Raw genomic sequence first — 27,633 nt, 5'->3', positions numbered from 1 at the left:
GAGTGTCGCCGCTTGTTTGAAGTTAGAGACTTTGCGTACGAGTCGTGGGTTTCGGAAGTCAGTTTGTATTATAACACTAGTTTATACAGTTACATATTTTATGTGATTTAAAAGCAATAAAAGAATGTTTTAGTAGTCTTATTATATGTGCTGGATTTAGAAGTTCAAAAAAAAAAAAAATTAGCACGTAGAAAGAGTCAGTGGGTTCGCTCGGCTCCGGTTACGGGGTCGGGTGCCCATCACACCCTAGTGAGATCGGGGTGTGACACTACCGAGCAATTATCCTACGAGGAACCCCCAGTGACTCTATTAGATAGACAAGTCCGTCGATTGTGACCTAAGGATGTGGATTCTGTTAAAGTTCTTTGGAGGAATAATAATGTTGAGGAAATGACTTGGGAAGCTGAAAATGACATGAAATCTAGATATCCACATCTATTTTTATCTCCTGAGGAGATCCAGACTTCAGGTATGTGATATACTTATCGTTATTCTATTTGGTCGTGTGAAGCCATAGTTATTATTGTTTCATGTAGCCCTATGAGGCTTTGCATTGTTGGGTTGTTGTATGACAGGTTGGTATTGGTACAGTTATAGACAAGAATCTGCCGAAATTTTTATAAGACTCTATAGGCTAAACATTCATCCTCGAATGTTTCTAAGGGGGGAAGAATGTTACATCTCGTACCTTTGCACGTTGAGTTGTGTCATAAGTAGCCGACGTAAGCTTGAAGAGAAAGATATGCTTGAAGTTATAAGTATTTATACCATGTTTAACAAGTGCTAAGTACATGTTGGAAGAGATTAGAAGCTGAGTAATTTAGAAAGTTAATAAGGATTGGTTATGATGTTAATATGACATATACTAGGATGTAAATATGCATAATACACATGATTACCATAATATGGGTCCTATAATTAGTAAAGATATGCTCAAGTGCTAAGTGTATATATGTATTCTTTGTAAACTATCTATTGGCAAGTAAAGACAAATGTTGTCTCTTCCACCGTCCAAGGCACTTTGGGCATTATAAATTGATATATATCAAATCTTCAAAGTGAAGGAAGTCATTTAGGAGTTGCTGTAAGTGTACAATACATATGATAACCCACTTCATCAATTAGAAGCTCTTACAATTGCACCATACGACCAGCCCCTCTTTAAGGCAATTCAATTTTCATCTTGGTTTGGAGGTGTTGCTTGTGAAAGTGTTGGGAAGGCTTATATCCAGTTCATCCTACTCCTTTTCTTCAAATAATTAAGGTAAGAATTCAGCAATCCTTCTAAATCAATTCATCTTCAACTTGGGGAAATTCACTTTGAGTTCTTCTTGATGTAGAAATAAAGGTTCTTGTAGTGTATTTGAGGATAACCTTGTTGTGTTGAAGGGTTGGAAATATAGTCATAAATATGTATATGTGTTGTTGTTATGGTTGTTCAAGGTGATATCATACTATTCTCCATGTATTTGAGGTCATTTGGATCATAGTTTGGTTACTGATGAAGAACTTGTGAAGTATAGGTTGAAAGTCATGGTTAAAACTTTTTGGGTTGTTTTTGGTTGGAGCTTTGGAGAGATTTTTACTTGTTATATTGCTATATGATGTTATTGTTGTTGTTGTTGTTGTTGTTGGTGATGTTGTGTATGTTGCGGGCTGTTTTTGGATTTTTATTGGAGTGAGAATTATAGGGGAAATTCTGCCCGAATTTCGTTAAGTTTCGTTCATACTTGGATTGGATAGTAAGTGATGTAAATGATCTAATTGTGACCTATGTTATCTTAATTGTAAACTTACGAGCTCGAGAATTAGACGTTGGACATTTAGATAGACTTCAAGGTATGTTAAGGCTATCGTTCCTTTCATTTTGGCATGATTCTTATGATATAAGTAAATGAGAAAATGAACGAACTTCTATATCACCCTACTCTTAGAAGCATTAGGAGTACTCAAATCTTTGATGTTCCTGTACCCCTTTTATGATTATTCCTTTATGTCACTCTGAGAGTTCTAGTTATTCATCTTACTTATTCATTGCATTCATTCATACATATGCACATTGACCCATGACCAGAAGGCATTATATACGCGTATGTTATATGTATATGGGGTATGGGAAAAGGGATAAGCATTATAGACGCATCACCACCTGATTAGCTGTTATACGATGATGATGATGATGACGCCCACAGATGGGCCGACTTGATATGATATATGGATCGGACTGCACGTTCCGCAAAGACTAACATTTATTGATCGGGCTGTACGTTCCTCATCACTAATAGTTATAAAATGATATATGTATATGATTTTTGAAAGAAAGCATGCATATCATATGCCCTCAGAGGCACTTTCAGTTAAATAGAGTTGTTCACATGTATTCAGATATACAGATTAGCTTTTATGTCTCAGATTCCTTTCATGATTCTTACGTATATGTTGTTTTTATGCCTTACATACTCGGTACATTATTAGTACTGACTCCCCTATTGCATGGGGGGCTGCGTTCATGCCCACAGGTTCAGGTAGACAGACAGGCGGTCCAGCTCAGTAGGACTTCTATCCAGCAGTAGTCGGTGCGCTCCACTCGGTTCGGAGCTATTGTCCATTTTGGTATGCTATTTTGATGTATATATGGGTATGACGGGGCCCAGTCCCGTCCTTTCTATAGCTTTGTACTCCTTCAGAGGTCTGTAGACAGTTGTACGCAGTGTGGAAGTCATATAGCCTGGTCAGCTTCTATTTTGTTGTACAGTATCTACAGCGGCCTAGTCGGCTTTCACTGTTGTTTCTAGTATGTATATATATGTATGCCTATGAGCCCTTGATGCATAATTCATTGTGTTTTTCATACAGAAGTCAGTATGATTCAGTTACGAGTCATATATAGGCCACCCTTTTATTTAGTAAGATTCAGGTATAAGTATGAGAGTGTCTGACAAGTAGAAGTCGTGTCCTCGTTATGACTCATCGGTTTGGGTCGTGATAGTATCGATCTGCAAGACTCTACTGGACCTGTCCTTGTACAATGAGATTGACGAACCTAGGACTCTGATACCAACTTTGTCACAACTCAACCCGTTGTGATGGCACCCACACTAAGCCCCCTGGTGGCAAACCATCCCCTTAACCAAATTCTCATTCATTTAACCAACTATAAATCGATAATAATGGAGATAATCATGAAACTGTCTAGTCATTCCCTAATAAAATAAAATTACAGAATTCTAAACTATTACAACCCAAAGATCCGAAAGTCATCGTACAAGGACTCTAATCATAAAGCTGCCTAAAGAATAAATAACTGTCTGAAGTAGCATAAGTGTCTAGAAATGAAATAGACATCAATAAGGAAAGATTTTCAGGCGGCATGGCATAAATAGGAGCTCACCCTTTGATCTAAATGGGAAATGGCTTCAGGCTAAATGTGAGGTCTGGACAAAGTCTCTGGTACACAATCTGCATTCAAAAAGGGTGCAGCAAAGTAGTAGCAGTACAAACACTATGTACTGTAGATATCATAGGCCGACTAAGATTAGTATCATACATACAATCATAAAATCAACAGAATAGGCAGATAGGCACAACATCACATCAATCAAATAGCATCAACAACAAATCATCCGCCAATCACAAAAATAAGGTATGACCCAGTGTAATGAAATGCAACCAATGATAGTATCTCAACCGTACACACATGTTAAAGGCAATTTTCGCAAAATAGTCATGACCTGCAGGGGACTCATGGTGTCCATGTGCCACTCGCTCTGGAACAGACCTCGGTTCACAAGCCCATAGCTAGGCCACATCCTCACCCCCTATCAAATGTGCCTTATAGTAGGCCACATCCTCACCCCCTGTCATTTGTGCCTTATATATATATATTTCTGTATCTAATCACAAGATGAATCTCAACGTATTTCCAATTCAACACTCAGTATAAAACATGATCAATCAATAATATCAATGTCAAGAAACAAAGAAGAGTATATATCTCAAATCCTTCCTTCCCATATTACAACAAAGTACACCTCAGGTTTAAGTTCATAAAGTAATGGCAACAAGCCCATATAATCAGCAACCATACCAACCTAAGTAATATCCAACTAGACGTCATGTCTGAAGACCTGATCATGCTTTCTCCCATCAATTCCACTACATATATAATCAACTAATCAAAGTATAACTCAAGTAAACTATAACCTACCTCAAATGAAGAACTGGAACAATGCAAGCTACTCCGCTAGAGCTTTCCCCTTTCGTAACGTCTCGAAACGCTCAAAGTCTAGCAATATAATGCTACGTAAGCAATAGACCATTTAATTAACATAAGAATCAACATATGGGAAAGAGTACCCCAAAATACCCATAACCATCTAATGGAAAAACCAGAATGTAAGGGTGAATTTATCCTTCCCTCAATCCCAACAATCATAATCCTCCAATTTATAGCTTTCTAGTCAATTTACCCTTTCAAATCAGATTTTAAGCAAAATCTCCATTTTGGGTAGAACCCTAAGTCTCGATACATAATTCTCAAAATAATTAATCAATTTCCATCCTAAAAAGTAATAACCTACACTTGTAGATGATATAAACAGTGATATAAATAATATTCCACAATTTCCAATTAGGGTCTCATGCATTTAGGGTTCTAGAACTTTCATCCACCATTAATGAACCTTAAAACTAACCATGGGAACTTAAAGAAGAAAGGTAAAGGAATGAAATGGTAGTTTAGAACTTACCCTTAAGGATGATTCCACCAAGCTATTGAATAATCGCCTCTTTCTCTCTTGGAAACTGTTTTATGAGTTATGTGACTAATGACTCGAAATCAGAAATATAAAATTTGGATTCTGCCTCCCGTCAATCGCTGTAGTGATCACTAGATGTGTTGTAGCGGTCTCGCTGTAGCGGTCTGACCCACGCTACGCCGGACCTCATTAAACGTTCTGACTTGCCATAGCGGTCAAGACCGCGTCGTAACGGTTCCTCTATGGAGGTCCACCACCAGCGGTGGCAGCTAGCGCCTAGCTATGGTGGACCCACTACAGCGGCCCCATGCCTGCTGTAGCAGTCGATCAGATGTTACAACTCCCATTTTTTCACAAGAAAGTTTAGGCTTATTGCTGGCATATGTCCTTAGTATGGAAATCCGCACCCGAGTTTTGAGATATTAAGTGTTTCACCTCGCGTGCACTAAAGTATGGGTAAGTGCCCTTCACAATATAATAGGATTGGGAGTTAAACGGATCATATCATTGCAAGCTGGGGGACTCAGGGAACTGGCAGGAACCAGTTCCCTTCATCGGACCGTCGACATGTCGACGGTGGCATCAACGCACGCTGTCAACACGCCGCCATTTCTGAATCTCAGGTGGAGCAGGGATGGTGCAAGTCGACGGACCGTCGACGTTTCGACAGGACCGTCGACCTGCTTGTCGACCCGATACCACTGGGGCTGTTTTGCCCCATTTATATATATGGAACCCTCACGTTTTATACTCCGTATAATTGTTCCTTCTGTTCATGGGCCTTGAGATTACTTATGTTGATGATGTTAGCTCAAAAGTTGTCCATCGGAGGTAATATGACCTTATGTCACTCCGAGAGTTCTATGTATACATTTCAGTTATGCATTGCATTCATATACATATACATATACATATACATATTGACCCATGACCATAAGGCGTTATATACTCGTATATTATATGTACATGGGGTATGGGAAAATAGATAGGCGTTATATACACATTACCACCTGATCAGCTGGTGCACCTTGATGATGATATATGGATTGGGCCGTACGCTCCTCGACATTATTATGTGATATATGGATCGGGTCGTACGTTCCTCGGAACTATTATATGGGTTATGGATCGGGCTGAACGTTCCTCAGCACTATGACCTGCATTTATGTGTATCAGCATGATTATCATTGAGAGCATGCATATTATGCGCCCACAGAGGCATTGTCAGTTAAGAAGATTGATGGAAATACTTACAGATACTCGTTCATAAAAATGCATGCAGAGTTGTATAGATATGATCAGATATTTAGTCATGCAGATGCAGCCAGATAGTCATTTTAGCTTATGAGTTTCAGATTTCATTCATGATTCTTATTTATACGTTACTCTTATTCTTTACATACTCAGTACATTATCCGTACTGACTCCCCTATTGCTCGGGGGGGGGGGGGGGGGGGGGGGGGGGGGCTCATGCCCGCGGGTTCAGGTAGACAGACAGGCGGTCTAGCTAAGTAGGATCTCTATCCAGCGGTGGTCAGTGCGCTCCATTTGATCTGGAGCTGTAGTCTATTTTGGTATGTCATTCTTTTGGGATATATATGCACACGGGTATGACAGGGCCTTGTCGCGTCCTTTCTACAGCTTTATTCCAGTAGAGGTTTGTAGACAGTTGCATGTATCTGACAGATGATATAGCCTTGTCAACTTCTATTCTTTTGTGTACATTATATGTAGCGGCCTAGTCGGCTGCATTGTTCTTTCCGGTCCACATGTATATATATATATATATATATATATATATATATATATATATATATATATATATATATATATGCATATTGTCCAGAGATCATGAGGTCCTCCTTTCTTGAGACAGTATAGTCCTAATTGAGTTATTTATGGGTCCTTGTTAGTAAGTGTTGTGCAGATACGAGCGTAGGGGTGTTTGGTCACTAGAGATCAGGCACTCATCCCGACTCATCGATTCGGGTCATGACAGAAGTGGTATTAGAGCAGTTCCGTCCTAGGGTTGTCTACAGACCGTGTCTAGTAGAGTCTTGTTTATGGGTGTGTTGTGCACCACACTCATAAACAGGAGGCTACAGGACATTTAGGATGATGTCATTCTTTCACTCCTAGATCGTGCGATAGAGCCATGAGTTAAGAGTTTGCCTTCTGATGATTTGTTCTGATTTCAGCGATGCCTCGCAAGAAAGCTACAGCTGCCTAGAAGGACAAGAAAGTGGCAAGTGAGGCCACTAGCCGTACTCGGCAGGCTACTAGGGCCCGAGATGAGATTCAGAGTGAGAGCCCGTCTGAGACTTCGCATACCCCGCCTCCAGCACCTGCCCCAGTGCCCCCAGTTCCTCAGCCAGATACACCGGGCAAGGATGTGCGGGATGTTGTACAATTATTGACCAGATTAGTAGCCGCTCAGGCTCAGCGGTAGGGGGCTTCGAGGGTTAAGACTTTTTTCGGGTTAGATCCTCAAGAGTTTTCTGTGATAAAGCAAAATATGGACCCCCAAGATTTCATTAATGGTATGCAGAGGACCTTGAGGGTTATGCACGCAGATTAGGTCGAGTCTGTGGAATTGGCTTCGTGTAAGCTTCGTGATATTACAGTACAATGGTATCAGACTTGGGAGCTATCTAGGGCAAAGAATGCCCCTCAAGCTGTTTGGCAGGAGTTTTCAGATGCTTTTATTCGCCATTATTTACCTCCAGAAGTCCGACGAGCCCGAGAAGATAGGTTTCTCCATATTAAGCAGGGCAGTATCAGTTTTTTTATTAATTAAATTCCAGAAGGCATGCCTTCTGATTTTTTATTAATCCAAAGAGTCTTCGACATCAGAAAAAAAAATATAGAACTTGAACCATCTCGATGAATGACTCAAACAAGATGGTTTTGCACTATGATAAAGAAAATACCACCTATAGCTATATATCTTTCTAAGCATGCTGAATCTTCCTTGTTTTGATCCTCAATGATGGAATTTGTGACTTGTCCATGTTTATAATCTTCCTTACCATGGATGGTAGCTCCTGAAAACTTTGAAACTCCAGCAAACCATCATGTTGAAAAGCAGTGTTTGCAAAAAAATCTGCTAACTGATTGCCTTCTCTAAAAACATGCTTGATATCCATGTTCAAGTGCCTCATTCTGTGCTGCATGAACTCTACCCTCTCCACTAGCTGCAAGGTATTTTCCATCATCCTGAATAATGTTCTTCAATGCCAGTGAATCAGTTTTAACCTGAACATGTTGCAAATTGATAGAGTAACAATAATGAATAGCCTCTTATATTGCTGCTATCTCAGCTTCCATGTTAGTAGTTGTGCCTAGCTTCTTGGCCTGAGCATACACAAGATCCCCTCTTTCATCTCTGATGCAGAATGCATATGCACTATGTCCTGGATTCCTTTGAGAGGCTCCATCAATATTGCATTTGAAGCTATGTTGTGGCAATTCCCATACCACCTTATGAACATGAAGCCTTGACTTATATTGTGTGAGCATCTCCACTATAAGGCCAATCTGGTGGAAGCCTCCTCATCTATGGATTTTTCACCTGAACCAGCTGATATATGGCCTGCTGAACTTGATACACCATTCTGCTGTATGTAGTATTCCTGCCATGCTTGATAGAATTTCTTCTTTTCCATATTTCCCATACAAGGATAATATGAATGGCTTGAAAGATGGTATGCAACTTGTGTGCTGCAGGAGCTGTCCACCAAAGTGTTATGACCTGCTGCAGGTGCAGCCCTTCTACGTTTAAACCTGTATAAGAAGCAAACTGTTTCCAAAGCTTAAAAGATGTAAGAAATAAATGAGACATGGTCTCTTGCTTATGATCCTCACAACACCAGCATCTTGATACAAGACTAATATGCATCCTCTTACGATTATCATCAGTCGCAATTCTCCCTTTCTACATTCTCCACAAGAAGAAGCTGATCATTATTGGCATGCCGTTCAACCATATGAATGTATAAACTGATCTAGTTTCTTGTTTTTGCCTTACCTCTTCCCATGCACTCTTAACAAAGAATTGACCACTGTTTTCTCCCATCCACCATGCCTTATCATTATCAGCCTCCACCAAAGCAGGACTGATATTTTCCATAATGTATTCCCTTTGTTTCACTTGACAAAACTGAGGTTAATTTCTGCTGATCCCATTCTCCATTCAGAATATATTCCTTAACTTCAGTCTCATCTTCTAAGTTGTGCTCATTATCCACAAAAAATAATGCCCCTTGTCTTGTCCAGTTATTAAACCAGAATGTAGATGTGCCTGACTTGATCTGCCACCATATATTGTGCTCAATATCTTCCTTTACAATTACCATTTTCTTCCATGCATGAGATCATCCCTGGCTTGTGCAATAACAAGATGAAGTTTTTTGCAGTACTTGTTAGCCATTAAAGCACCCCTTAATGACATTGATGTTCTAAAGTTCCACCAGAGTTTTGTAAAAAGAACTTTTGAGATATCATGTAGAGATTTGAATGCAAGACCTCCCTCCTCCTTTGGTAAACACATCTTCTCCCATGCAACCCAGTGTTTTCCTTTAACTCCTGTAGTATTACTCCAAAAGAATTTGGCAAAAATCTTGTGCAGCTACTCAATCACCCCTTTTAATGGATTCATAGTAGATAACAGATAAACTGGCATAGTCTGCAGAACATGAGCAATCAAAATATACCTTCCACCAAATGACAGTAGCCTGTTTTGCCAAGACATTACTCTATTCATCACCTTTTTTATTAGACCTTCATAATACACTATCTTTCTTCTTCCATAGAAAACTGGACATCCCAAGTATGTAAATAGAAAAGTTCCTTTCGTCATCCCAGTCTTCCTTTTTACTCTACCAACAACACTTTCTGGGACCTTCTCATGCAAGTAAAAAGAACTCTTCTCATTATTTATCAGCTGACCAGACACTTTCTTATAGTTTCTTAGTACCTTCATCATCTTTCTCAAAGAAATAGGATCTGCTGAGCAAAATAAGATTGTGTCATCTGCATATGACAGATGATTGATCTGAGGACTCAACTTTGTCATACCATAGCCCTTAAATGATGGATCATCATGCAAGTCATTCAAATTTCTGGCCAAAACCTCAACAACTATTATGAACAGTGTTGGACAGAGTGGATCACCTTGCTTCAAACCCTTGATGACTTAAATAAGCGATGAGATTGCCCATTAATCAATACTGAGTACTAGTTGTTTGATACCAATCTCCAAAACATATCTAAGATAATTTCAAAGAAACCAAACTGTCTAAGTTAGTTAAGTATATCCATGAAACTCTATCGTAAGCTTTTGCCATGTCAAGCTTTGCCACCACATTGTGTAGTTTGTTTCTCTTATTAATATCCCTGATGATCTCTTGGGCCAATAGTACTTTATCCACAATGCTCCTACCTTTAACAAAACCAATCTGAGTGGTTGATATTATAACAGACAACAATGGAACAATTTTTTCATGCAAAACTCTAGAGATGATTTTATAAGCAAAACTGCTTAGACTGATAGGTCTCAGATCAGTAAAGGTGTTTATATTCTCCTTTTTTGGAATCAGCATAAGATTTGTGTGAGTGATGCATCTTGGCAGTTCTTGACCACAGAAGAAGTCCCTTACCATATTAATTACATATCCACCTATGATACTCCAACATGTTTGAAAGAAATGGCCTGAAAAACCATCTGGACCACCAGTACTATCTCCATTTAATCCAAACACTGCATTCTTGACTTCTTCATCACTGGGTAGAGCGGTCAAGTCCTCATTCTGTGCATTAGTGATCACCTTAGGAATCTTCTTAAGCATCTCATAATCACATGATGTTGCTTCTTGTCTGAACTGGTGTTGATAGAAAGAAACAGCTTCCTATCCAATATCAGCATTTGTGTTTAACCAGCCCCCTTGACTATTTTGTATAGTATGAACTGCCAACTTCCTCCTTCTTCCTTTAACATAATTATGAAAAAACCTGGTATTTTTGTCTCTATCCTTGAACCACCTCATGCCAGACTTTTGTTTCCAGCATTCCTCCTCCAAGCATAAATATCTATTAAGATCAGCCTGAGCTTTGTGCAAAACTTCTCTATTCAGACTTGAGGGATTCAATTCAAACCGCATCTCCTTCACTTTGATCACATCATCTATAGAGGAAATCTGTTGGAAAGTATTTCCATATGTTTCCCTACTCCATACTTCCAAGGCCTGCTTCATATTTTTCATTTTAGCATGCAACTTAATGAAAGGATTAGCTACAAAATCTAAACACCAGTTGTTTTCCACCACTTCCATGAACTTTGGATGAGAAGTCCAAAAATTCAAAAATTTAAAAGGCTTAACTACCACTTCAGTCTGAGAATCACAAACTACATGGAGAGGAGCATGATCAGAACTATGCCTAATCTGATGAACAACTTCAGCTGATGGGAATAAATCCATGAACTCCTGATTGCCAAAACTCTATCACGTCTCTTGAATATGCAATCCCCCTCTATTCTACCATTCTACCAAGTGTATCTGTTCCCAGAGAATTTCAGCTCCAAAAAACCACAATTATTAACAAAATGATCAAATTCAGCAGTTTCTGAGTGATGAACTGGAAGGCCTCCCAAATTTTCCTCAGGTTTGAGAATAACATTAAAGTCACCCCCAACTATCCAGGGCACATGAACATTAAGGGCCACCTATCCAATTGAATTCCATAATTCCTGTCTCTCTGCACCACTGCATTTAGCATAAACAACAGTGATATATGCTTCATACTGCAGATTTATATGAGATAGCATGAGAGTAACATGCTGCACTGAATCAACTATAACTTGTGCTTGCCATTCCTCAGTCCAGAATAACCAAATCTTCTTTAACACATTAACCATTGCATTTTGTATACCTAACCTTCTCCTGTATTCTTCAATCACCTCAGGCTCTTGGAAAGGTTCCATAATTGCTATAACTGCATAATGATGCCTCCTATGTAAATCGATCCAACCTGCGAAAAGAATTACAGTGTTTACTGATCTAATATTCCAAAATAATAGTTTGTCTACCATTGAGAACTGAGAGGTTTGTTTTTATTACTCCTTGTAGTAACTTGAAGTGGTACAACATTTTGCTTTGTCCTCTTACCACTTTTTAAGCTACTAGTCTGCTTAGGAGATAAATCTCCATCTCTTCACATCTAGGTGAGCCACGCGGCCTACGCATGATTTCTATACATCAATAATACTAATCTCATTTGGCAATAACATATTTATATCATCATCAACAACTATGCCCATATCCATATACACAAGCTGACGAGGCTAACAAAATGATATACAAAATATAAGCCGACAAGGCTAAAAGACATTTAACCATACACAACTGTCTACGAACCTCTAAAGAGAGTATGTAACATCATATAGATGGAACAGGAACCCCCCATGCCCATATGTATGTACACAAAATAATAATACCAACAGTTGCAGCTCCGGATCAAATAGAGCTCCTTTATGCAGTCCCTGAACAAATAATCTATGGATCAAGTCTGTCTCCCTGTCCACCTGCGGGCATGACGCAGCGCCCACAAATAAAAGGACGTCAGTACGAATAATGTACTGAGTATGTAAAGTATAATAAACATCATTATGGTAGCATAAGAAATAACATAAGGTAGGAGAGTCATGAGATAATAGAGCCATTTGTACCTCTAGTGGCAACCATCCTGTTTTCTTACCCATTTTCTAATAGGAACCTTCCATTTCTAATGCTTACTTACATATTAGTACCATACCCGACCATGAAGGTTCGGTGTTTCACATACCCGGCTATGAAAAGGCTCGGTGTTATACATACCATGCCTTACCAAGGCTCAGTGTCATCCGTACCCAACTGCAGTGGTGTGCGCGCGATAGGCATCATACCCGGCCATATAAGCTCGGTATTACATCATAGCCATACATACTTAGACACGTATACATAAACGTCCATAGTATCATCAATATCATCACCATCATCGTTTTCGTTACCTCTTTCCTTAGATGATCAACACTCATATAGAGGAGGTAATAGCATCGTGAAAATATCCAGAATCATGAGCTTTAGTAATTTTAGAGATAGCGTCGTTTGGGAGACATTTTGGAACCCATGAGAAGGTATATAGCAAAGGAATCATGCCTTAATGAAAGAAGGGTTAGCCTTACATACCTCTTTGTCTTCCTAACTACTTAACGTTCACCGTCGAAGCTTGGACAATCTACATTTAGAAGGATTCATACCATAGTTAAGCCTTGATGATACTCTTAAATTCAAACTAGAATAATTCATGATCTAATGAAAATTGGGCAGCATTTCCCCTATTTTGTCAACTTCCACCACATTACAAAACAACACCCAAACAACCACAATAACATCCACAATATCATAATCAAGTAATCACACTCCATTAAGTCTTCAAAATTCATTCTCATGTTCAACTTATACTAACAACTTCACACCCATCCTTAGCACATTTTCATACAATGCTTCCTCATCACTATTACTACCTTCCATAACAATATTATAGCCATATCATACTAAGAATCATGACTCAAGTTAGCTTACTACTCAAAAACATCATAAAAGCTACATTTAGACCTCATTTTCTACTTTCTTCTTCTACTCAAGTTGTTCAACAACCAAGCATTCATGATAACATGAAGTAAGCATGAAAACTAACCTTTTATCTCATATGAATGAGATTTGGAGGAGCTATCAACTTATATGGAAACCCTAGCTTCAATACTCAAGAATTTCTTGTAGTCTACTAACCCTAGCAAGACTTCTAACACATGGATACCTTGATTCTTGCCTCTTGATCTTTGTTTTCTCTTGGGTTGGAGTGGAATATACTTGGAGAAGGGTTTTGGAGCTCTCAATACCTTTGGAAATATGGGAAATCAAATAAAAGAACAAGGGTCATCTATTTATACAAAAATAAAAAATCTGCCCGATGGACTTATACGGACCACTTATACGGTCCGTATAATGTTATACGGTTTATATAAGTGGACCATATAACACCACCATGAGAATACCCCTTTCTGTAAAGGTTATGTCATATGTACCCCCTTATACGGACCGTATAAAGTTATATGGACTGCATAAGTGGTCGTATAACCCATAGTTATCAGAAACTTTCTCTCGTTGATTCGTTTGACTTCCAATCCTTAGGAAACCTTCTAGGAACTTATACAACACTTCATTAACCATAAAATAGGCCCTATATCAGCCCCTCAAGACATTACCAAATAAATATTAGCTCAATTATAGCGAAAACCTGTCCGAACACGACTTAGATTTCACTTCCTTCAACAAACTAAATTTCACATATTCATATAACTTTGAAATCTTATGGTGCACACTTTAAGCTATCTAATACTTCCCTTAATCTCGTAAGGATTTCGTAATCACCTTAAGCTCACGTTAATCTATTCACAAGACAACAAATCCAGAATTTTCGAGGTGTAACACAAATAAGGGAAAGATATCCATGCAATAGCAATGCTTGTTTCAGCATCAGGATCAAACCAAAGATCCCACTTGAGGGTTCTCATCGGATACCACCAATTTTGTTGATTGATATAAAAAGCAGGCTTCGATAGTAGATTCACATAGTCTTCAACTAGGGTTGGACGAAGCAACACATACCTATTGCATAGAAGTATGAGTGTCCAGGAGTATTGCGTATATTTTGATTCTATGGCTTGATATGCCACAGCCATAGTGGCTGAGATGGAGGATAGAATTCATCATTTTATGGCTGGTCTAGGGCCACATTTGATAGATGCTTGTACGACTGCCGCATTACAGCCAGGCATGTATATCTCCCGTATACAGGCATATGCACAGAATCTGGAAGAGCGTAAGCGTCAGAAGAGGACAGAGCGTGATAGTGACCGGGGCCATGGTAAGAGGGCTAGATTTTTTGATAACGGGGGCGAGTCCAAGGGAGGACAAAGGCAGCAGTATTCCCGATATCCATTCCATTCGGTAGGGAGTGTACCTCCACAGTTTTGAGGCCTAAGGTTTGATTGGTCTTCTTATTCTGGAGCGAGCCAGAGTTCTAGAGCATCAAGCTCTCAGCACAGACCAGAGTCAGGCTAGATGAGACCCCTTTTGTCGCGGTGTGCCCAGTGTGGCAGGTTACATATAGGTCAGTGTCAGCTGGGCTCAGATAGTTGTTATGCTTATGACCAGCCAGGTCATAGGATGCGGCAGTATCCGATAAGAGAGAGTGGGAGTATGGTTCAGCCCATAGGGTCTGTAGTTGGTTCTTCTTTGGCAGTACGCCCTTCATGGCAAGGTTCTCTAGCACCAGCAGGACGTGGTAGAGGGAGGAGTGGAGCATCCAGCTCGAGCGGTCCTCAGCCCCGTGTTTATGCATTGGCTGGTAGACAGGATCGTGAGTCGTATTCTGATGTCGTCACAGGTATATTATCAGTTTTCTCATATGATGTGTATGCATTGATTGATCCAGGATCGACCTTATCATATGTTACTCCCTTTGTTGCTAGCAAGTTTGGGATACATCCTGACTTAATTGAACCGTTTGAGGTGTCTACGCCAGTTGGTGATCCAGTTATAGCTAGGCGAGTATACCGAGGCTGTGTTGTGATAGTTTGTAACTGCCATACCCTACCGGATTTAGTTAAGTTAGACATGATTGACTTTGATGTTATTATGAGCATGGATTGGTTGTCTTCCTATTATGCTAATGTCGATTCCAGAACAAAGGTAGTTCGATTCCAGTTTCCCGGCAAGTTAGTCCTAGAGTGGAAGGGTAATGCTGCTTCGCCGAGGGGTAGGTTTATTTCCTATCTTATTACTACTTTGAGATTTCTTTCTTGTACTACTTCTTCAGGTACTTTGTACTCTAATTCCTGACAAGTTTTGGGGAACAAAACTTAAAGATTATTATTATTATTATTATTATTATTATTATTATTATTATTATTATTATTATTATTATTATTATTATTATTATTATTCACATTATATTTTTAAAAAGTTTCAAGTAAACTAGTACCTAATAAGTGCTAGGGAGAAGAACTAAAAAAACATTAAAAATATGTTTTGAATATGAACTCACTTCAAACACTTTAAAAAAGAAATTCAACTAACCAAGTGAAAGTCTTGTTGAGCTAGTAGAAAAACATTGCCAAAAGGCCATTACCTGTGACTATTGTGGTAGCAACCATCAAAGCATCGAATGCCAAACAAGTAACACATTCTTTTATGCATATTATGGGAGAATGGATGACCTTGAAGGATTAATTAATAAAGTCAGTCAAAGTTCCATTACTTGTGAATATTGTGGTGGAAGTCACCTTGTTCATGAATGCCAAACAGATAATACTTATTTCGTTGGTCCTTCTTATGAACAATCTTACGTTGTTTCTAGTTCTTTCAGGTACATTGATTCCAGTGAATATGGTTGGAATCCGGAATGCAATCAATACTCACGAGGGAATCAAAATATTGACAGTGAACCACTTCAAGAGGAGAGCATGAGCTTGAAAAAATCTGTGCATAGTTTCATAAAAAATATCGATGAAAAATATGCACAGAATCATAAAGCCATTACGGATCTAACAATGCAAGAAAATCAATTCGTAAGTATAGTAATCTCCTATAGTGGTGGTGAACTTTTAAATGAAACTATGTCATGTGAAGATAGACCAATTGATAAAATAAATGAGCCTTGTGAAAAAGTATGTACCAATCATGATGAAAATATCAGTTTAGTGAAGAAAGCTGACAATAAAGGTTTGATTAAATTTAATTCAACGAGTGATGAATGCATACCCCATTTTTCTTATGCACATAAATTGATAAATTTTGAAGAAAATCAGAATAAAGAGGTTACAAGCACAAATGAAATATCCTTTAACTGTTATTCTTCAATTTCTTCTAATCATTACGATTTTTTGGATTTTGTTATTGGGAATTTGCAGAAAAATGCATGGAACGATCCTCATGAAAAATGTAAAATGGAGTCATGGATCATTATACACATTTGTTTGCCCCTGCGAGACAAGGCCAAAAAAGAGTGGGATGTGCGAAAAGAGAAAATATTTTATGATGTTCATGGCCAAATAAGCTCCAAAAAGAGCCCAAAGGATCGAAAACGAAAAATTGATTCAAAACTGGGGATGGAGTTCACAAGCTCCCGATGAAAAAAGAAAAATAAATGGAGTTCCTTTATCTCCTCTTATTTTTAAAATTATTTATCATGACAATATTTAAGAGAGTGTGTGTGTGTATATATATAATTTCTTTCTACACTTTCATGGATTTCTTTGTTCAGTTCTTTGCCATGGTCGTAATATTTTGAACTGAACACTTTTTAGGATAATTTAATACTACATAAGTAGGCTAAAATTTGATTTTCTTAGAATGGGATTTTGATAAAACAAATTTGATTGACTATCATTCATGGGTTACATGAATAATTTTCCAAACTCATATTTATTTATTGATGATTATTATACTATTTCTAATCCCAAGTGTATTGTGTTGTAAGGTCATATTTCCCAGTTCTCCTGCTTATTCGAAATCTAGAACTTGCCTTGAATGTGGATTGAGGCGGAATTCTAGGTAAATTTTTGAGTTGGGAAATGAAAGTAGGCCTTCCTTGTTAAATAATGACCAAATTGACCTACCTTGTTTATTTTTATCCCTAGTCAGCCCCCTTGAGCCTAAATGAACTATCCCTTATTTTCTTGATAAGCAAAACTTCAATATTGGCCTAATCTTTGTTGTCACATCTTTTTATTCACTCTATTCCCTTTTTATTGCTGAAAAAATTAAATAGATTGCAAAAGCAGGTGCGGAGGAGTAGTTATGAAAGAAAGAAAAGAGTAATGCTGATCGTTGAGCTTATTGATCTTTTAAGAATGTTGTAATTTCAAAAAAAAAAAAAAAATATACAGAGAAAATTTATGACAGTTTGTAAAGAAAATAAGAAAAAAAAAAGGGTTGAAAAAAGAGAAATAATGAAAAATACTTGGAGGTTGATTTTTTTTTAGAAAGAAGGAAAGCAATGGTGTTTAATTGTTGAAGTATTATGGTGCTTATAAGGAACTCAAGTCACTTTTATCCATATGTATCCTAACCATCCCTAAACCCACTTTACAACCTTATAAATGTCCTACATGATCTCAACTCAAAGACTCCTATATAAGTGGGGAATCACATGATAGGCAAGCTTATGGCAATCTCGAGTAGCTTGAGACACTTCTTTGTTGAGAAAGAGAAAGAGAGAGAATTTTTTTCTATCTATGCCCTTTTTTACATATTGTGTGATTTATGGGCATCTTTCTTCATTCAGTGAGACACACTGGGATCAGGAAGTATTGTGATTGTGGTTCTCAATAGATAAATATGAAAGTGGTTAAAATTATTTGAACTCGTGATATAATCTTAATTGATTTTTGTTTGTTAAAAAAAATCTCATTATTTGACTTAAAATTTTAGTCGCTACTTTAGTTTATGTTCTTTGCTCGAGGACAAGCAAGGATTCAAGTGTGGGGGAATTTGATGGGTGTAAATTATTCATGTAATTTTATACATAAAAAAATAAGTTTTAAAATAAAACATGAATAATTATATCTTATTCTCGCATATTTTCTGACAGAATCTTGCAGGAAAAAGAATATCTCGAAAGAATAAAAAATAAGCAAATGCCAAAGAGATAAGAAAATATTTCATGGGTGCAGTCACAAGTCCATGTTCACAACCGTGAAATTTCACATGTGGAAATTACATAAAGACAACATTGGGAGAAGTTGCAAAATCCACGGGTGTGACCACCACTTTCATATTCACACCCGTCAAGTGTTGAAATCCATGGGTGTGATCGCCACTTTCATACTCACACCCGTCAAGTGTTTGCATCAAGAAAGAAGTTGTATAATCCACGGGTGTGAGCACCACTTTCATACTCACACCCGTCAAGTGTTGAAATCCACAGGTGTGACTGCCACTTTTCCGTCAAGTAAGGTCACGGATATGAGCACTACTTCAAGGAATGCATTCGTAGGGGGAGACACTATATTTTCCTATAAATAGAGGCATCACTTTGCTTAGAAATTATCTAATCCAATCATGAGAAAGACATAAGAAATAGTCTTTGCTCTATTTCTCTTCTTTTTATTCATATTTGTAGGAGTAGTATTTTATTTTATTTCTTTCTTACATACTCCTTAATGGAGTAGTTTCTTTTTGTTGGGATAGTTGAAGAAGCTTGGTTTGATTTTATAATAATTATCTTTACTTTAATTTTTTTCATGTCTTGATATTCAAATCTTTGATCTTGCTTCTTTTAGTCCTAATTCTCACAGAGGGATTAATTCAAGATAGTTTATCGATTCAAAAATCTCAAAATTATTTATTTTAGTCCTAATTCTCACGGAGGGATTAATTCAAATAATTTTGTTGGTTTAAAATTATTATCTTATTTCTTTCGGTCCTAATTGTCACGGAGGGATTGACTCAAATAAGTTTAATGATTTGAGGGGTCTCTATTTTATTTTTTTCAGTTCTAATTCTCGCGGAGGGACTGACTTAAATAAATCTATTGATTTTAAGGGCTAATCGTAAGAGGTCTTTATTCCTCATAACACAAATCAAGTCAAATAAGTTTTCCTATTTTTTTGTTGAATTTACTAGAATAAGATTTTATTATAATTGTACCAAGTGGATTCAACTACTCCCAACTCTTTTCTTTTTAAATTTTCCATAAGTTATTTGTTTTATTTTAAGTAATTTATAGTTTCAAAACCTCTCCTTTCATCAATTTGATTCTCTCAAATAGTAACCAAGACAATACACATTTGTAGCCTAGGTGGTTCCAATCTCTGTGGGATGATATCTTAAACTATACTAGAATTTGACAGAGTACGAGCAAATTTTCCTATGCACTTTGGTCTCGTCACCCATTATTCTCGGTATTATATCCATCTGGGCACAACAAAGATGTATCATGATCTCAAGAAAGTGTATTGGTGGGATGGCATGAAGAAAGATATAGCGGAGTTTGTCGCTCAGTGTCCAAATAGTCAGCAAGTTAAGATAGAGCACCAGAAGCCCGGAGGTTTATTGCAAGCTATGGAGATTCCGACATAGAAATGTGAGATAATTAATATGGATTTCATTACAGGTTTGCCCCGTTCTCAGCGGAAGTATGATTCAATCTGGGTCATAGTTGATAGGCTTACAAAGTCAGCCCACTTTCTGTCTGTTAGAACTAATTATGCAGCTGAGGATTATGCGAAGCTTTACCTTAAAGAGATTGTACGACTTCATGGTGTTCCTATAGCCATTATTTCACATAGAGGAGCGCAATTTACGGCTAACTTCTGGAAATCTTTTCAGAATGGATTGGGGACTCAGGTGAGCCTTAGTACTGCATTTCACCCGCAAACAGATGGACAAGCGGAGCGTACTATACAGACACTTGAGGATATGTTGAGAGCTTGTGTACTTGATTTCCAAGGCAGTTGGGATGATCATCTACCTCTTATTGAGTTTGCCTCTAATAATAGTTATCATTCAAGTATCCAGATGGCTCCTTATGAGGCTTTATATGGGCGGAGATGTAGATCCCCTAGAGGGTCATTTGATATTGGAGAAAACTAGTTAGTGGGCCCAGATTTAATTCAGCAAGCAGTTGATAAGGTGAAAATGATTCAGGAAAGATAACTTACAGCATAGAGTCGACAGAAATCCTATGCAGATAATCGGCGGCACAGGTTAGAGTTTGAGGTAGGCGACTGGGATTTCCTGAAGGTTTCACATATGAAAAGGGTAAAGAGATTTGGCAAAAAGGGTAAGTTGAGCCCTCGATACATTGGACCATATAGAATTATTCGTACGGTGGGTAAGGTGGCATATGAGTTAGAGTTACCTTCTGAATTGAAGTCTGTACATCCGGTATTTCATGTATCCATGCTCCGTAAGTGTATAGGAGATCCTTTAAGAGTCATACCGGCAGATGATATGCAGGTGACTGAGCAGCTATCATATAAAGAAATACCAGTGGCTATATTGGATAGACAGGTTCGTCGATTACGAACTAAAGATGTGGCTTCTGTTAAAGTACTCTGGAGAAATAATAATGTTGAGGAAATGACTTGGGAAGTGGAAGAGGAAATGAAGGCTAAATATCCCCATTTATTTTCATCACCTCAGGAGGCTCTGTCTGAGGCATCATCTCCTCCAGGTATTGGTTTCCTTTATAGTTATTGTGATTAGTCGTGTGAGGTCATGGTGTTGTATATTTTAGCATATGGCCTTGTGTGGCATTATTTTGGGTTGCTGTGTGTAGGTTAGATTGGTATATTTACAGGGGAGACTCTGCTGAATTTTTTATAGCCCATACCTTGTATGAACATTTGAGGACGAATGTTTCTAAGGGGGGAAGAATGTTACACCTCCCGTTTTGTCGTAAGAAAGTTTTTGCTTATTGCTAGTATATGCCCTTAGTATGGAAATACGCGAGTTTTGAGATATTAAGTGCTTCACCTCACGTGCACCAAAGTATGGGTAAGTGTCCTTCGCAATATAATAAGATTGGGAGTTAAACAGATCGAATCGTCGCAAGCTGGGCAACCCATGCCGTCGACACGCCACCGTGTTTGAATCTCAGATGGAGCAGAGACGCTACAAGTCGACGGACCGTCGACCTGCTCATCGACCCGCTACCACTGGGGCTATTTTTTGCCCCACCTATATATATATGGAACCCCCATGTTTTATTTTATTATTTTCCACTCCCAAATCAGAGAAAGCCTTAGAATATTTCCTCTTTATAATTTCCATCATATTAGTGGGGATTTGGTAAGATCTGAGTCCCGTAAACCCGAGCTTGTGAAGAAGAAGGTGGTTCTTAGGGTTTCATTAAAGTTGTGAAGCTTGGGAAGTTGGAGTTGAAGTTGATCCTTGGAATCTTAGACCCCTCAAGGTATGTAAATGATTCCTACCTTTGTACTTAAGTTAATTACTAAGAGTTTTAGTGGTTTTAAGTAAAGAGAAGATAGCTATGAAAGTGGTAAGTTGATGAAGGGTAAGATGGTGATTAGGGGCTATTTTAAGAGATGATTGGGAATGGGTTTGAGTCTATCTTGATATGTAAGTGCTGTCATTTTTGTTGTTGATATTGTGGTTGAAGTTGGATTGAATTGGATGTTGAAGGATTATTAAGTTTACAAGGGGAATGTTGTCCACAATTCGTTAAGCTCTTTTATATTTAAAATGGTTAGTAAGTGAGTAAAATAAGTCTAATTAAGGCCTACGTTATCTTGATTGCAGACTTACGAGTTCGAGAAGTATAAGTTGGATGATTAGATACACTTCAAGGTATGTTAAGGTTATTCCTTCTTCTTTTTGGCATGATCCTATGTTATGAGCCAACAAGCGATTGAATGCGCTTCCATATTACTCTACTCTTAGAAACACTAGGAGTATTTCAGTCCTTGATGTCCCTATGCCCCGTATGATTGTTCCTTCTGTTCATGGGTCTTGAGATTACTTATGTTGATGATGTTAGCTCAAAAGTTGTCCATCGGAGGTAATATGACCTTATGTCACTTCGAGAGTTCTATGTATACATTTCAGTTATGCATTGTATTCATATACATATGCATATTGACCCATGACCAGAAGGCGTTATATACGCGTATATTACATGTACATGAGGTATGGGAAAATGGATAGGCGTTATATATGCATTAGCACCTGATCAGCTGGTGCACCTTGATGATGATATATGGATCGGGCCGTACATTCCTCGGCTTTATTATATGATATATGGATCGGGTCGTACGTTCCTCGGCACTATGAATGGGATATGGATCGGGCTAAACGTTCCTCAGCACTATGACCTACATTTATGTATATGAGCATGATTATTATTGAGAGTATGCATATTATGCGCCTAACGAGGCATTGTCAGTTATACAGATTTATGCAAATACTTACAGATACTCGTTCATACAAATGCATGCTGAGTTGTATAAATATGATCGGATATTTACTCATACAGATGCAGCCAGACAGTCATTTCAGCTTATAAGTTTCAGATTGCATTCATGATTCTTATTTATACGTTACTCTTATGCTTTACATACTCAGTAAATTATTCGTACTGACTTCTGTATTGCTCGGGGGGGGGGGGGGGGGCATGCCCGCGCGAGTTTCGGGTAGACGGACGGGCGGTCCGGGGTAGGACCTCTATCCTGCGGTGGTCAGTGCGCTCCATTGATCTGGAGCTACAGTCTATTTTGGTATGCCATTCTTTTGGGATGTATATGCACATGGGTATGACGGGGCCCTATCCCGTCCTTTCTACAGCTTTATTCCAGTAGAGGTCTGTAGACAGTTGTATGTATCTAACAGATGATTTAGCCTTGTCGGCTTCTATTCTTTTGTGTACAGTATATGTAGCAGCCTAGTCGGCTGTATTGTTCTTTCCAGTTCACATGTATATATATTTATGCAAATTGTATAGAGATCATGAGGTCCTCCTTTCTTGAGACAATATAGTCGCAATTGAGTTATTTAGGGGTCTTTGTTAGAAAGTGTTATGCCGATACGAGCGTAGGGGTGTTTGGTCACTAGAGATCAGGCACTCATCGCGACTCATTGGTTTGGGTCATGAAACCCGAACCAGAATCCTCTGGTTTTTCACCAAGTTTTCCCAAAATCCCGGCATCAATCCAAGGCCTCACATACACAAATTAGATATTCACACATATGTAAAAACTCACTACGGACTCACCAGTAGCCTCGAAATTTTCAATGGAGGTCTAATTTACTAATTCAACCCCCAAATGAAATAAAACAAGTCATCAAACAAGTGCACAAAATGAAATCAAATATGTTTGTTTTAGAATTCTAAATCTTTCACTGCATCTCTCTAATTCCACACAGAGTGGGAAACTTGATCACTTAGTACGAGGTCAAAGGTACAACTTCCATGGAAGGGATCCATGGCCTTTTCATGATGATGTTAAATTCCATCAGCCCAGAGATCACCTTGAAAGGAGTTTCTTATGTTACTCCTTGGAAAATGATTGGCAAGATGATCTCCCCGATTGTAGTCTCGCTAGAATTGTAGAACCCTGATAGTATTTCCTCTATTACTTTTGCACGAATGAGTTTCATCGAACTACCTAGATCAATCAAAATAAGTTTAACATTAGTATCCAAAACATGTAATGTAATTACGAGTTCATCGATATATAGGATTAGCCCATCTATATCTTCCTCACTAAAGGCAAAGTTGTCAAACATCTTCCGACTTCTTTTACCCTGGGTGACTGTGACCTTAACATATTTATGGGTTGAGACCCCATTGATATCTGCTCCCCAGGTTATGATGTTGACAACTCATTTTGGAGATGGAAGGGCGAGGCAAATCAACATCCGTCCGCTTCTTCACAAACACTTCTTTCTCTTATTGATGAGGAACTCCCTGAGGTAGCCTTAATTCAAAAGATGGTCTACTTCTAGCTGTAACCCTCGACAACTCTCTATAGTAATCCCACGATCATGATGGCAATCACACCAATATTGTTGATTTATTTTGTCGGGGTCCGAGCTCATTTCTTTTGCCAATTAACCTTTTCTCCCATACTTTTCATCTCCATGACTGACTCGGCTGTTGTAATGATGGAACAATGATCGGCCAACTTACGACCTTATGATTCTCTAGGTGGCCGAGATGGTTCAACATTTTGCTGTGGCCAAGTGCTCTAATGTTTGGGCTAGGGTATTCTTTCCTTCCAGGTTTTTAGGGGACATCATTTAGTATGGTTCGTATCTATTTATCAAATTTCTTTGTTCAGGCCTTGGATGTCTAGTCGAAGGCTCAAGACGATCTTCATGTGGGTTGTTTGCTCAATTAGATATTACGACCGATGAGCTGAGCCCTCTTCTACTGGAGCTTTGTGTTGTACCCGGTTATACACATTGTTCCAAGTCGTAGGGAGACTGTAAAGACTCATTTGGTCATTATTGCACTTTTGACCCATTTTGCCCCATTGACCCTTCGCTGAGCTCTTTTAGTATGATTTTGACCCGTAGGGATGGGCGACACGATTCTCGAGGCAATTGTCACGACCCAACCAGAGGGCCATGATCGGCACCCAAAGCTAACCTATGGAGCACCTCTTGACATACATCTCATAATCATATCTAGGTGGACCACAAAGATAACTCATAAATATCATAATCTGTAAAGGAATGAGTCCAAGAGATAAATGCACATCTATTCATTCTCTATCAAACTATGCCCATATATATATGCATACACAAGCCGACAAGGCTACCAAAATGATATGACAAAATGTGTACTGACAAGGTTACAGAACATCTAAGTATACACATCTATCTACGAGCCTCTACATGGAGCGCATAACATCATAAAGACGGGACATGACTCTGCCCTGCCCATATATGTACACAAAAGAATAATACCAGCTGAACCGCCGCTTCGGAACAAATGGAGCACTCCTATACAATTGTTGATGAAGTAGTCTAGGGGTCTGGTCAGTCTCCCTGTCCACCTGCGGGCATGAACGCAGCGTCCACAAATAAAAGGACATCAGTACTAATAATGTACCGAGTATGTAAGGCATGAGTAACAAAATAATGAAAGTATGAAGATAACATAAGATAAAGAGATTAATTTGTACCTCTGAATGCCTCATAAGGCGGATGTCATGCATACTTAGCTTTAAAAAAAAAACATTTTCATACATACATATATAATACCGTACCCGGCCATATAGGCTCGGTGTTATCATCATATCATTATCATCCCGCGTTCGGGGCAGCATCATAACCTGCCCACTGCAGTGGTGTGTACATCTACGTGCCTGCCCGACCGACTATAGCGCGGCACGGTGTGAGAAAATACATACATATATATAAAGCATGCATGAGAGCCCAAATGAAAGCTATAACTCTATTGGAGTGACGTAAGGTCGGTAAACCTCTGATTGCCATTATGGAATCATCATCATTGCTATATCTCACCTTGAAGGAACAACTACCATAAGATGAGATCAACAACAACGAATAGGATCAATAATCATGAAACAAAGTTCAATAATATCATAAGAACATCAAGAACTATAAGCTTTAGTATTTCTAGAAATGGAGTCATCATGGAGGACATTTGTATACATGTTCGTATCGAAGTGATCATGCCATAAGAAGGAAAGGTTTAGCCTTAACATACCTTTTCATCTCCTTAAATACTTAACGTTTTTTCCTCCCAAGCTCGAAAATCTACATTCAAGAGGATTCATACTAGAGTTAAGTCTTGAAAACACTCATAAGTTCAAACTAGAGTAATTAGTGAGCTAGCGGAATTTGGGCAGCACTTCCCATAATTTATCTACTTCCACCAAATTCCAAAAAAAACTCCCAAACAATAATAGCAACATCAAAAATACCATAATCAAAAGATTTTCTCTAAACTAAACTTAAATTAATCCAAAATTCGCTTTCAAATTCAACTCATAGCCATCAACTTCAATTTAATACCTTGTAACTTGTCCACTATGATTCTTTTCCTTTCCAAGACTTGTTAAACCTTTAAGTCAACTCAATCATAAGAAATAAGAGGAATAAAATACCTTTTACTAGAATAAATTCACCTCACTCAACTTCTTCGAAGACCAAATTTACCACAATCTCAAATAGAAGCAAGAACAATTATCTTCCATGAGTTAGCTTGGGGTTTTGGAGTTTGATCTTCTCTTTTGATGGTGTGGAAGGTTTTGGAATGTTATATAACCTTCAAGGAAACTCTAATAATATGGGGAGAGAAGTGTGGAAAGTGGATATGAAAAATGGGATATTTTGGAGTTTAAAAGGGGCTTAAAACTGCCCCATTGCTCCGTATTACGGGGGAGATACGGCCCAGCAAGTTGGACTTGCGGCCGCATACTCCCTCCACAACATGGGGGTGGTGCTGGTCAGTAAGCTCAGCCAAAATGGAAAGTTTACAGCCAGTATCCTGCACAGCAAACTCAGTATGCGGCCACAAACTGCCCACAAACTCCAATTTTCGCGAAAATGCGTTCTCTTCGATTCATTTGACCTCTAATCCCTATGATACCTTATTGACACTTATGTAAACCTTCATTAACCATATAAGGAGCCTATAACTCCCTCTCAAGCTAATGCTAAACAATGTATAGCACAAATAATGTGAAATCTTCCCAAAAACATGACACCAATTCTGACCGTCAACGAACTTGCTTCCGCTGATTCATTTAACTCTGAAACCTTAAGGTACATACTTAAAATTTTTAGATGCCTTCCTTAACTTTATAAGGGCTTGATGTCCACTTTGGTATTGCGTTAGTTTACTTATAATGCAAACAACGCAAAGTTTTCCAAGGTGTAACAGCAATCGGGCGAGATTTATTGTTATTTATGAGAAGTAGAGCCTTATAGACAACATTCAAACCCAACTAGAAACCTCAAAGACCAAATACAATGACTTTTTTAAACCATACACTTTGAACACCATGCAAAACCCTAACCCTATGTCAACTATTCCTTTGAAAACTGTAACCTTTTGCAATGGCGTACCAGTATTACGTTGGAAACAAAATAAAGTAGAACAAATGGAACGAATGCAGAAACTACAATATGCCATCATTGGTAAGTTTTCTTATGGCTGGCCTGAGATGGAAGAACTACGTACCATTGTGCTTGCGCAATGTTGGATTAAAGGACAGTGTGAAATTGGTCTATTTAGGCATAGACATGTATTGATACGTTTATCTCTCAAGGAGGACTTT

At 38.4% G+C, this 27,633-nt stretch overlaps 1 protein-coding gene across 1 annotated transcript in view; it reads right to left on the bottom strand.

Moving 5' to 3' along the window:
- Nucleotides 1-23,863: 23,863 nt before the first annotated feature.
- LOC132057757 (uncharacterized) overlaps nt 23,864-27,633 on the bottom strand; it is a 12,585-nt gene continuing 8,815 nt past the window's right edge. Inside the window, exon 3 of the mRNA XM_059450358.1 lies at nt 23,864-23,985. Coding sequence (XP_059306341.1) covers nt 23,864-23,985 — 122 coding nt within the window. The remainder of the gene's footprint in view (nt 23,986-27,633) is intronic.

This window comes from Lycium ferocissimum, chromosome 5 (assembly GCF_029784015.1).
Source record: "Lycium ferocissimum isolate CSIRO_LF1 chromosome 5, AGI_CSIRO_Lferr_CH_V1, whole genome shotgun sequence".
In the NCBI taxonomy this organism is placed as follows: Eukaryota; Viridiplantae; Streptophyta; class Magnoliopsida; order Solanales; family Solanaceae; genus Lycium; species Lycium ferocissimum.
This window is presented reverse-complemented; position numbering and strand designations above follow the sequence as displayed.